Below are 12,722 nucleotides of genomic sequence, written 5' to 3' on the forward strand. Positions count from 1 at the left end.
TGTCAATGCCACTATGCCACCGCTTGTACTGCGGGTCGGCAGCATGATTACTGATATCCTTGTCACTTGCAAGGCCACTGGTCAAAGGAAGAGCAGGAGCGTACTTGTCCGCACTCGACCGGGGAGATGGCAGTGCTTGATGAGGAGATGTTCTGTGCTTGACTAGCAAAAACCTTGCGATTCTTTACCGCATTCATAGCGAGCGAGGAGTATCGCCGCGACTGCCGCTGCTGGTGCGTTTTGCTGGCCAGCCTTCTTTTTTTCCTGCATGTTGAGAGAGAGAGAGAGAGCACTGGACACACGAGCGGCCGGCTCCTTCTTTCGGTTGCCTCAAGCGAAGATTTGATCTTGGTTCGCGATCCGTATCCACATAACCTGATCGATATTGCACCGTGAGAGTTCATGGGGGTCAAGTGGGAATCCAAGATCAAGGGGTTCAAGAGGTCTATTCGCCTATCCTGAGAGTCAAAGACCCCTTGGAAGATACGAAGTGGAAGCGGATTTCTGTTTTCCTGCATCTCTCTCTCGCTTTGCTTCTTGGCCCTAGCCCGGAGTAAGACTCCATCGGAGCAATGTCATCCGTGTCTTTTCTCAAACACCCCACATTCTTGGTGAGCCAGACCTCGGACGCTCTGCTTGACTCGTCGCTTGCTGCCAAATCGTCATGCCGCATCCCTTGGCCTGCCGAGTATTTCCTTTGCCATGTCCGCTTTTTTCTTTCATTTTTTTCATTGTTCCTCTTCTCTCCGGCTGCTCGGCGTCAAGGGCACAGTAAGCAGGGCCCAGAACTCAGAAGCGGGAGATTTGCAGAGGGCCCGCGATGAGCCTCCCGTCGCACAATCTCACCAAAGGTTACGCCATTCATCTTTCCTTCCGATCATCGATCATCGATCTCGTCGTGTCTGGAGGAGATTAGGCACGCCGAAACTTCTTTCAGCTGTGGTTCTTCGCGACAGACTTGTGTTACAGCGTCGACCCATGGTTGCATGTGTTTTCGAATAGTTTTTTCCTTCTCGCTTTGGTCGCTTGAGATGGCTGGAGTCAGCAACGCGTGTGCGCTTCGATCGCAGAGGATGGCTGCATGTCATCATGCTCTGCTCTTGCTGCACGAGCGCGCGCTACGTCAACGTCAAGTCTGTATATCCGACCATGTACATCGTAATGAAGCCTCCGGATCCCGATCATGCAAGGAACGGAGTCAGGTTCACCAAGAGTCTGGATACACTCATGAGTTGGTAAACTGGATACGTGGATACCTGCACCTGTCATGCACGGCACAAACTGCTAAATCCTTCGCCTTTGTCACTGTCGAGATACTCTGGTACACTTGGGAGTCCCTACCCATTGACACTTGCAGTCATCATCAATTCTCCGATCACGACCTGCAAAGATCTTCCCTAGGTGTAGCAGCCTAAACCGAAGTCCACATGACTATTGTACATACCACGCGTCTCCACAACGCCTCAAATCTATGCAGGTATAACGGCCACTCTTCATGACCATTCTTTGCCAATGTGTGCATCTGGGCCTCATGATCGATGCAGACCACCCAAATCCCAGGCCCGAGATAACCGATGAAGGATCCATAGCGAACGAGAACCTAGAAGTGTCGCAAATAGGAAAAAGGGCACGATCTCGAGAGATCCAAAAGAGATACGTACACAAGATACCTGCATCTTGTTTGACACTTGCATCTCCCACGGATCCCAAACCGTAGCCCCGAGAATATTCAGTGGATGCTACACGTTTAGGCAAAATTCACGGCTTTGCTCGGTGGACTGCTCCAGAGCAATTACCTGACTCTTATCGACCTGGAGATTTTGAAGCTAGCATTGATGATGGTCGATGGTATGCATACCCGCTTCCTAGCGATTTTGCGATTTCCAGGTCACGATCATTGTTTGCATGCATGTATGACTGATGATTGTGGCCGTCGGCCGCCGAGCTCTCTCAGCTCGTCGGGTGTGCGCTTACACGCTTCGTGGGGTTTCCTCACACAAAGGAATCCTTCAAGTGTCAAAGATATGGCAGCACGCCAATGACCCGCTGCTTGGCCTGCCCCATCATACAATGAAGTCTCCCCACTGCTCTAGATCTCTGTATGTGGATGTCCCCATCCACCTTCTCCCTCTCCCATCACGGGAATGGCTTTTTCTGCTCTGTCAAACGGACATTATTGATTGCACTACTCGAGTAGAGGACCAGAGAAAGCATCGAGTACACGACACAAACCATTCAGGAGGCCACACGGGAAGCAAAAGAGGTTGAGCTGTACAGTTGACAATAGTGTACAAAGGAATGGGGTGAGAGTGGAGTTTTAAGCCTCTAAGCGATACCAAAAATGCCAATACCACCTCCTCGGAAGGACTCCGCTATACCAGACATACCAACCAACAGAAATCCCCTCTATATAAGCTCTTTCTTGTGGAGACAAACGCAAACAGCTTTTTGTCTCGTAAAAAACTTCTAATGATCCTCCGCTTTGCCCAAACGTGCACTTTTGAGAGTTCAGGAAAAATCACGCAAGCAGAGCAAAAACGCGTGAGGATATTGTCTCAGATCTCATGGATATCCACACTCACGAGCTAAATGTGGGGTTCTGGAGGATCCTTTGGTCTGCTATTGCGAAGGCCTTGGCGGGTCCCCTGGCGGATTGATCGTCCCCTCGCTGTGCCTGTAGGAGACCAAGACACTGTCAACGTACTCTAAGGATTCCCTCTCGCGAAAACAGAACGGCATGTTTGGCCCGACATCTGTCAACGAGCGTCTTTTGATCCTTGGCTTTTAGTGGACGCCTTTTGCCCAAGCGAAGAGGATTCACAGTACCACTGTAGAGGTACTGCCTTTTGCTCCTGCCGCAATTGTAGTATTTGCTGAGCAAAGGATCCAGACACGCGCAACGGGACTTAGCCTTCTCGCAATGGTTACATGTTCACAGTCCACTTTGCTCTGCTCTGCGCCCTATCCTCGTATCTCCTCGCTCTGATTGTCCTCAAACACCAACTGGTATGTCACCACAAGAACGCGGAAACAAAAGTATGTGGCTTTTGTGGAGTATCTCGGTCGAGAAAACTGTCGCCATACGATTGTGGAGTCTCTTCTGCTTTGACGTGTTCTTTGCCCTATCTGTCGTATGTGTTCAAGCCATTGCTTTCGCAATGAGGCGTTCGAGAAATGTGTACGGACGTAAATATGGGTGGCCAAGAGAGTCCAGTCCCAGTCCCATGGGGAAGTGGAGGGCTTTCTCAGGCACGGGACGACCCATATTGCACTCTCTCTGATGAGGGGGGGGGGGGGGGGGACACTTTCTAATGACGGGTACTCGGAATATCGCCTTCGTCCGTGGCCATCTCATTGGAGAGAGAGAGTGCGGTATTTGGCATTTGACGTTGTATTATCAAAAGGTAGCATGAACGGAAAGACCGACGTGAGAGAGAGAGGAGTAGTGCTACTATAGTCAGTGGACTAGTCTCGATGCTATGCATAGATCTTGTCGATCGCTGATCGTCGCTTTTGTTGAAGATCATCCACGGCAGCGCGGTACAGACTTCCTCTTTGCAGACAATGCTCCACTGCTTCGCGCGACGTACGGATACGTACGATGAGGTAGATAACCCGCAAGGTATGCAGAAAAGGGCAGCCGCTCGTGCAGAACCGCAGATAACAGATAACAGATTACACAAAAAGAACGGAAAGAGGGGTGGAGATGATGTGCAAGAAGAAGAAGAAGAAGAAGAAGAAGAAGAAATCAGCACGTGGGCAAGGCTTATTCATCTTTACGCATGTATAAGAGGTACAGCTGTCTTATACACAGCAGTAGGCTTTTTGCATCCGCATCTGAAACAGCAGGCACACCTCGATAGAGTTCTGGCATACCCTGCATAAAAAGGGTTTATGACCCTTGTCCAAGAATAATTGCCGGACGCCGTTCGGAGTTTTGTGCCCTGAGTGCCCTGGAGAGCCCAGCGAGTGCAATTGAGTTTATGCCATATCCAAGATTTGAGATATCTCGTGTTCGGTCCAGTCTTATGCAGGGCGGGCTGTCCGACCAAGAGTCTAGCACATCTTTTTTACCCTTCTTTTTTTTTTGTTTTTTTTAATTCCCTCGCCCGTGGAAATCCCTCTCGTCCCGTTTTCCCTGCATGGTAGCCCTGGACCCTCGGAGGACGGAAATATGTTTTCCTTCATAAGGGACAAGTCGGAGGTACAAGCATTTTATTCTCCACTGGACTAAAAGACTTGCATGAGGCAGTGATAAGCGACGGAGATATATGTCCCAAATCAGCAAGCGACTACACACGGTGATAGTGGCTCGTCTCCTACTCGAGGCTACGCATTGATATTGGCGAGCTAGACGAGAGAGGAGGCCATGTCCTCAGGTACCAGAACCATACCAAGCCTATGATGTACTAAGAAAAGGCAAGAACTTTGCACATCGGTGATATTACAATTCCTCAAGCATTTGTGGTATAGTTATATACCAAGAGATCCACGTGCGGTGCGAGAAAGCTAGAGAAAGGGGAAGCGAAACAGAGAGGGTTCGAACTCCTGTTCTGCTCTCCATGCTCCATCCTATTCGGTCACTACACAAAGAAAACCATGATCCAGCTTCCAGAACGGGTTTCGCCAAAAGTTTAAGAGCGTACTTGGATCCGCGGTGTAGCTTTCTGCTCGAGAATCGGGTGAACGACCGCTTGTGAACTACCGAGTGCGGTCCGAGATCACCAATTGGGAAAAGCACCGCCACCAGACTGCGGGCTTGCAGTATTCTCACGACGAGACCGCGATATCCCGTGACTTTTGCTTGCATAGGCCTTTGAACAAACTTTCAGCCTCCTATGCTCCACTCATAAACGGGTTTGCAGAGCAGAAGGGAAGGTGCACGCAAGGCAAGACGTAAGCATCCCGCTCAGAGACAAAGCCGCAACTTTATCCCTACTTGCATCCCATTGTTATGAAACGGTGCAGATAAACAAATGCAAAGATCAAGCATATCTGAGACGCGTTCTGTGGACAGTTTTGTGCGGCTGAGGAGTTCGCTCCCCGTTTGCATGTCGTTTGTGTCGTTTACGTCGTTATGCCCATCCAAATCACCTTTTGTCATCGCTCCCCCCACATGGTTCCCGCGTGTATAACCTCAATTGCGTACCTGGCTAGCAGAACAAGACATTAATAGCACTGAGACATAATGATGGCAAAGGTTCGCTTGCACATTGCGATGTGCAAACAAACGTATAAAACGACTTCTGCCGCGCCTGAAGGAAGGGAATAGTGGATATCATTTTCTTGCATATGCCCCTGGTGAGAACTGCCGCGCTCCATGAAGGATTGTGGATACAGTATCTGTAAGACCTACTTACCCGACTTAAGAACGCCTCTTCCCACAGGAACGCCTCTGTATAGACGAGCTGTGGAACTATCTCCCCTACTGCATGCGATCGAGGATCAAACAGTCAATAGCTGAACCGATTGTTCAACAAAGGTCACCTTTTGAGATCGATCTCCAGTCTATCACCCCTTGCTTTCTCGACCGGAGAAGACCTAGTTCTGCGGCGCACTGAGTGCAGCCTTTTACTTGCCATCTACTGAAAGCCTATCCCACGGCCGCATCCAGCTCCGCGAAGCTCGAAAAAGATAGTTGCATGTGGGAGATCAAAGTGCCGGAGAGGCAGAGAAAGCTAATCGAGAGTCGAGAATTGTCATTGCGTTCGTTATACAGTAGAGTTATGCTTTGGCGGTCCCGCCGGACGCCCTCTGTTCAAGCAAACTATGCCAAGTTGTTCACAGTCCAAACCCGCGCCTGTTTTTACCTTTACCTTCCCCAGAGGTGATATGAGACACAACGACGGCTCGGAGGAATGACGAGAGTTTGTTCCTGGCTAATAACGCAATTCTCAACCTTAAGAGAGACCTCCTTGAGAGTTTGTCGGCCTAGGATCTCGCCGACAACCCTACAAAGTCTGGAGCAGGCCTCCACTTAGAAGATGGGACCTGATAGCCGACCGTCCAGTAGGAAGAGCGACAGTGAAGTTCGTTGCAAGATACGTACGAGGCAGCGGCGGGGCACTGGTGACAGAGACGAAGGTTTGCGGAGAAAGAGGAGTCATACGAGGAAGCGTGCGAGGTTGAGAGGTATGCAGTAGCGTGAATGTTCAAGATGGACGAGGCTCGTCTACTCTCCCTGCTCGTCGCCAATCTTCTCAAGCTTGCCCATGGCCCTCTTCTCGCCCGTCTCGCCGACGATCCTGATACGATCGACTCTTGTCTTCTCGCCATCGCCCTCTCCCTCGGCAACAAAGATGACCAGACTAGTGACGTTTTGGAACTTGACGAAGCGCAAGTCGACCTTAGCAGTACCGGTCTTGGCATCCCAGTCCGACTCCTGCAAAGTGATGTCCTGGGTCGAAGGGATTGACTCGGCCTCGTCAAATGACAGGACGTTTGACTTGTTGGTGTAGAGCTTCAGAGTACGAGGACGCACAATGTCATCATCACCTTGGGTGGGGAAGGAGGTGATGTGAAGACTGTGGACCTTGAGCGAGCTCTGGAAAGGAATGTACATCATGAGCTGCTCGTCGGTGTCACTCTCGATCCAATCCTTGTTGGCGGGCGACTTTGATTTTGAGATTGCGCTGGGCTGAGCAGTGTTGAAGACAGCGCGGGCATTGCCAGCTTCCGAGTCGACATTGAGGAAGTCGAGGTTGAGCAGATCAACACTGTCGGTGATGTCTGAATATGCGCGAGGAAGAGATGCGCCAATCCAAGTGCCAGACGAGGATGACGATGAGGCGTCGGCTGAAGAAGACTCGGCTTCAGAGGCCAGTGACTTGACAGCAGCATCGAGGGCCTTGGGGTCGGCGCCACGGATGCGCTGAGTCTCGCGACCGTTCTTGAAGACCATGAAGGTGGGCATGGCGGTGATGTTGTATGTCTGGGCAATGTTCTTCTGGTTGTCGGTGTTGACCTTTGTGAAAGTGATGTGGTTGGGGCGGGAGAGCGAGTTGGCGAGCTGCTCGTAGAAGGGGGCGATGGCCTTGCATGGGCCGCACCAGTCGGCGTAGACTGAGATGGTGGTTAGTAGCTAGGTATAGAGATGGCGGGGTGTGAGTGTTTGCTCGGCGCACATACAGTCGGTCACGACGATGCGCGACGACGACAGCAGCGAACTGAATTGCTGCGGCGACTCGATGTGGACGATCTTGGACGACATTGTTGATTGCGTTCGTTGATGTTGTTGTCAAACGCTGGCTCGGCGTTGTTGCTTGCTCTTGCCCAAACAGTGAGTGATGGATGGCGGGGCAAACGAATTCAAGCGCGTCACAGAAGCTCGCCGAAACAAAGAGACGTCAGAGGGCAGCAGCGACCATCTTAGAAAGCATTCCAAACATGCCACCTGCCACGCAGTCCGCCCTATCTCAGCCACTGTACGGTCTCGCTCTTTCCCGCAGCGAGCGCATTCTAGTCGTCGCTCTTTCCTACACCTGGTGCCTGCCTTTGTTCGTGTCCTTTGGCCAGCGCTTCTGGAACTGGGCCCGCCGTTCTCGCCAAAGCAGTCAGCCTAGATAAATACTCTGAGACGCATCATCACCCACCACATCACCCATACCAAGCCTGTGATCATGGCTTCCCACGTCGTCGTTATAGATGCTGCTTACAAGCGCTATCCGATCAAAGTCACTCCCGCCACTTCTCTACGCAACGTCCTCGAGCAGACATGCAACAAGCTCAACCTCGACCCCGATCAGCACATCCTCAAGAATAATAAGGACAGACCCGTCGACCTCTCTTTGCCCTTCCGTCTCTCTGGCCTTGTCTCAGGTGCAAAGCTTACCCTCGTCCAGTCCTCGCGCTCGCCCTCTGCCGTCAAAGTCGCCCTCCAACTACCTGCTGAGGATAACTCGCCACGCCTAGAAGACCACTTCCCCAGCAACACTCCACTCTGGCTCATCCTGCGCAAGTTCGAGGATGGTGTCGCTGGAGCCACAAACAAACTCAACCTCACCGAGCGAAGCGCTCCGAGCACAGAGACCGGCAATGGCTACCTCTGCTACCTACAACCCTGTCTGAACATTGGAGGCAGCGCGAGAGAGTTATCTACCTTCTTGGATTTACAAAAGTCCCTCGCTCAACTTGGTCACAACCACGGCAATGTTTTGATCAGGCTGTCGTTCAAGAACGAGGGTGTGCGCATGGAAGAGGCCAAGGCCCAAATTACCACATACTTGCAAGCTCTATCACCACAAACCGCTTCTGAGGTGCAGACTGCATCGTCACACGGTGCACACGCCGCTCCCGACGGGCAGCTCTCGTCACTCCCTAACGCAGATGCTGACAACTCTGCCGTGCCACGAGAAGACGATGCCGCCCAGGATCCATCAGAGGACACTGTCATGACTCCTGCTCCTGAACTCGCTCCTGCCGAGGAACCTGCACAAGAAGACGATGTGATAGCATCATCTTCGACGACTCAAATGCCCTCAACCGAGAGTCAATTTCCATCGCTAGACACAGGCGTCTCGATCTACGCTGCTCCTTCCGACAACACTCCGTTTGCTGCAAGACAGACATACAACGAAGCGGATTACATGCCCTCTGTCGAACACGCTAACGCACACCAAGCCAGTCTCCTTAAGCAAGGTAGAAATACTCGCCTACCATCCGACAAGGAGATTGCTGCCAAGAGTGCGACCAAAGCAGCTGCTCTCGACGAGATCAAGGCTGCTGCTCTTCGCATTCGCTTCCCAGACATGATGATGGTTGAGTGGCGAGCTTCGCAATCAGACACATCCGAATTTCTCTACACAAAGGTTAGAGAGATGCTCGATGATCCTTCGCTCAAGTTCAGGCTACAGATCGCCGGATTCAAGATGCAACCACTAGTTTTCGACCCTTCAGGTCAACAAAAGCTCATCAAGGATCTGGGTATCAGGGATCGCTCTCTGATCACATTCGTCTGGGACGACAGTGTGCCCAAAGAGACGCGTGACAAACCACTACTGAAGCAAGCATTGAGAACACAAGCCAGAGCATTGGAGGTGAAGGAACCAGTTGCAGAGGAAGAGACCAAACAGGCACCTGCACCCAAGACCGAAGAACCTAAGAAGAAGTCTACGCTTTCGGTTGCAGACAAGGAGGCCAAGCTGAAGAAGCTGATGGGCTTTGGCAGGAAATGATAAGAGTGTGATAATGACGATTGGCATACATTGCAGCAAAGCAAGTTTGTGTAACAAATTCCTCTTAATGAATGAAACGATATGACCCGCAACTCTCAGAATCTGCAAATTAGAAGACGTACGATCGCCGTCTATGATGCATCTTTCCATTTGCCCTGTGCAATGGATGTATCTTCTTGCCTTCCTTTACAGTTCATCTTTCCCCTTGCAAATCACTCAATATGTTTAAATTCCAACCATCCTCAAGGGCTACCTCTCAATCACTGTCCATTGGTCGTTTCCAGTCGCCAACCATACAGAAGATACAGTTTTGGTAGGAGCGATCCATCAACGAGTATGGATGGCTCTTTTACTTGCGCTGGAAAAGGGGGAAGCCGCAAGGTGACGTGATGTTTGCATATTCGGTTGGAGATCACAGTGTAGCATGACAGTGGGCTTGATGACTTCTGATGACTAAAGCCTGTTGATGGGATATCATTTGATCGTTCCGGGGCCAAAGTATAGTCAGATGGTGCTTTTGATGACATTTGATTGCTTTCGATTGGCTTTCAATGATGCCTCATAGACTTTCTGATCTTTTTTTTCTGCCTCGCTTTTCTAGTATCGAGAGGTATTTACGCTTTGTTTCCAACTCACGAGTTGCATGTCATCCGATCATCGTCCGAGGCCTTTGAGGTGACTGACGATGTTTGGTGGCAAGGGAACTTGGTAGATACGCGAAACATGTTACTTGCTCCAAAAAGCTATGTCTTTGTATTATCTATGTCTCATAGAAGCGGACACAGATGGTCAACGCATCAGCAAGCCCATACAGAGGGAACGTTCTTATCCTCTAGTATCACACATCACTCATCCTCCTGAAGATGCTCAAAGTCCTCCCAATCAACAGAAAAGCCATAATATTGCTCCATCATTCTTGCACAGATCTCACCAGCTCCAGTCTCGAGCATTGTCTCCATTGCCTCCACAGCTTCACCAAATACCTTGCTCCTAACATCGACGCCCCGATGCTTAGCTACCTTATCAGCAGAAAATGCACACATGAGCAGACTGCCTACCATAAACGGCAACTGGCTCTCCTGCTCGAGGTAGTCGGGGCCAAAAAGATGGCGCAAGGAGGACGAACAAGCATCGTTGATCCTGCGGAGGAGTATCCAGCAGAATCGATGCAGACGGAAGTAGTCGAAGGTTAGATGCATGCCTTCGGATTGCAGAGAATTGGCCAGACCTTCAAGGAAGCTGTGGGTGTTGAGTTTGGTGGTGACGTTATACTTCGTAGTGATCTGTTATTCGGAGGGGAAAAATGGTTAGCCTTGTGTTGTATATGATTTACTTGTTGACACTAGTGAGAACGTACCTGCGCCGCGGCCTCATCGGTCAAGGGCTTACCCTCAAAGAAAGAGTTCTCAGGATCGCTGAATTGGGCCTTGATGTGTCTTTCCACAGCATCCAAATCGGTGGAAAATGACTTGCCGTTGTATGGGTAGCGTGTAGCAAACAACTGTGACAGCTCGAATGAGTTTTCCAGACCAAGAGGACCTTTCGGCGAAGCTTCATGAGTAGTTTGTCTTGTGTTCTTGGCCGGGGAAGTGACCGAATAGCCCATACAGAGGGTAAAGCGCTTGAGGTAGTCTGGTCGGGCATTAGCAGATGGTTTGCGTAGAGGAAGTTGTTACATGATGAGGCCTGTGAGTGAGTCTAGTATAGATACCTTCAGCTTTCTTGAGTCGGTTACCAACGAACATCTTATCCTCATCTTGGAGTAAGAATACCAACTCCATATCTTTCCAGATACTCTTCAAGAGCTTTTCTTGTCTGACAGCGTTGTACAGATGAGCTGTACACACGACTGAGCCCCAAGCATTGCAAAAAGCAACACCAGCTTCTTGCATCAAGTATATGAGAGAAAACAGCCAGACCCCGCAAAGTGAAGGGTATTGCTTGAGAAGTTTGGAAGGCTCCCCAGCCGTTTGGGGGCCAATTTGTGGATTGCGTCGAAGAGATTTCTCGATGATCTTCTTCACATGATCTTGCTTGATCTAAGTATCGATGATGTGCCGGATCTGACCCAACACTTGGTCGTCGTTAGCACCCCAAGTGTCGACGCGCAGCTTCTCGTGGAATTTGGCGTTTTGTCTGAGGGATGCATCGATATGGCTGGCAGTAGTCTGTAGTCTAGAGTAGAAAAAGAATTAGTATATTTTCTCAGCACCTTACCAAACATAGTGCTATAATGGTTGAGATCAGCATCGTAGTAGACACTTACTCAAGAAGTGCTCGAGAAGCCTGAGAACCCATGACGTGTTGAACATCAAGAAAGTTTTGAACAGCGAAAGCGAGCCAAAGCGGAACCTTCTTGCCTGGCGTCATCTCTCGAACACCTCTGATCAACTCGTCTTCAACGAAGCATCCTATCTTTGCTATAGCAGAGAATCCGGAGAACGCTTCAAACAGTACAATTTTGTCATCCTGGAATTTGTCGTGCGGCGACTTCTGTGACCACTCAGTAGACAGATCACGGAACCCAAAATGGCCAGGCTTGTAGAGTGGAATCTCATTAGGTCCAACCACGTTGGTCAGAGAGCCCATGATAATGTAGGTTGGCAAGAGAATATGGTCAGCCAGGTCATATACTGCCATGTTAATCAAAACGCCAGAGCGTTGCCTTTGATCGGGATCTTGACCCTGAATGGCACATTGAGCAATGTAGAAAGTGTGGATGAGACCTTCGAAGTCCGAGTGATCTGGGAAGTTTGCATCGTAGTCTTCTTGCATGCGTCTGACGAGCTCAACAGCGGTGTTTGTGGTGATTGAAACCGAGTGCAGGTTCATCTTTCCATCGCGATACATGGTCCAAAGTGACTTTATGTGTTCTCTGATGGAGCTGATGTCGGCCGACAGACAGTGAGCAGCAAGGTATTGCTCCTCGATCTTCTGGACTCGCTCAGCCTCATAATGGGAGCCAGTATCAACCTCGGCAGGAAGCCTCTGAGCGTCTGCAGGAGGTGGAGCACTGAGAAACTCGTCACTGGGCTCTTCCAAAGTCAAACCTTCAAATATGTTTCCAATGTGGCTTCTGTCAGAGCTCTCGGGTGTCGGGGATGAAGAAGGTTTGGTGATGCGATAGTCAATAGTGTCAGAGGGCATCCGAGATTTCAATGTCTGGCGGACTCGTTCGAGTGTATCGAGGAATAATGCGTGTCCATCGGTCTTTGATGATTGACCAGCATCGTTGAACCAGGAGTTGTGCTTTTTACGGAGTGCGATGGCGCGGTCCAGAGCTTTGACAAAGGCGGTCGGAACTTTGACGGGTGGTTTCTGGAAGGCGACGATGTGTTCGGCCAGAGAGACGAAGTCTTTGATAGCGATCGTGTAGGTTACTGGTCCTGCTGGAGTGGGATCGGATCGATTGTCCTTGGTGGTCAGTGTATCAACAGGGTTCAGAGCCCTGCCATTCTTCTTCTTCTTCTTCTTCTTCTTCTTCTTCTTCTTCTTCTTCTTCTTCTTCTTCTTCTTCTTCTTCTTCTTCTTCTTCTTCTTCTTCTTCTT

At 50.3% G+C, this 12,722-nt stretch overlaps 3 protein-coding genes across 3 annotated transcripts in view; 1 reads left to right on the forward strand and 2 right to left on the reverse strand.

The window, feature by feature from the left end:
* Positions 1 to 6,172: 6,172 nt before the first annotated feature.
* Positions 6,173 to 7,210, reverse strand: M436DRAFT_79116 (DUF1000-domain-containing protein; the record flags this gene model as incomplete). The annotated part of the gene is made up of 2 exons (XM_013575004.1): positions 6,173 to 7,062; positions 7,129 to 7,210. 2 exons carry the CDS (start codon positions 7,208 to 7,210, stop codon positions 6,173 to 6,175), a joined length of 972 nt encoding a protein of 323 aa, XP_013430458.1.
* Positions 7,211 to 7,619: 409 nt separating this feature from the next.
* On the forward strand, positions 7,620 to 9,080 carry M436DRAFT_33718 (uncharacterized protein; the record flags this gene model as incomplete). The annotated part of the gene is made up of 1 exon (XM_013574516.1): positions 7,620 to 9,080. A coding segment is annotated over one exon (1,461 nt), but the record flags the coding sequence as incomplete, so codon positions are not given.
* A 938-nt stretch (positions 9,081 to 10,018) lies between these two features.
* The window catches only part of M436DRAFT_40173 (uncharacterized protein), a gene marked incomplete at both ends in the record, with an annotated part of 3,088 nt that continues 384 nt past the window's right edge, over positions 10,019 to 12,722 (reverse strand). Inside the window, 5 exons of the mRNA XM_013574688.1 lie at positions 10,019 to 10,444; positions 10,531 to 10,805; positions 10,885 to 11,212; positions 11,249 to 11,348; positions 11,440 to 12,632. Coding sequence (XP_013430142.1) covers positions 10,019 to 10,444; positions 10,531 to 10,805; positions 10,885 to 11,212; positions 11,249 to 11,348; positions 11,440 to 12,632 — 2,322 coding nt within the window. The remainder of the gene's footprint in view (positions 10,445 to 10,530; positions 10,806 to 10,884; positions 11,213 to 11,248; positions 11,349 to 11,439; positions 12,633 to 12,722) is intronic.

This window comes from Aureobasidium namibiae (genome assembly GCF_000721765.1).
Source record: "Aureobasidium namibiae CBS 147.97 unplaced genomic scaffold scaffold_3, whole genome shotgun sequence".
In the NCBI taxonomy this organism is placed as follows: domain Eukaryota; kingdom Fungi; phylum Ascomycota; class Dothideomycetes; order Dothideales; family Saccotheciaceae; genus Aureobasidium; species Aureobasidium namibiae.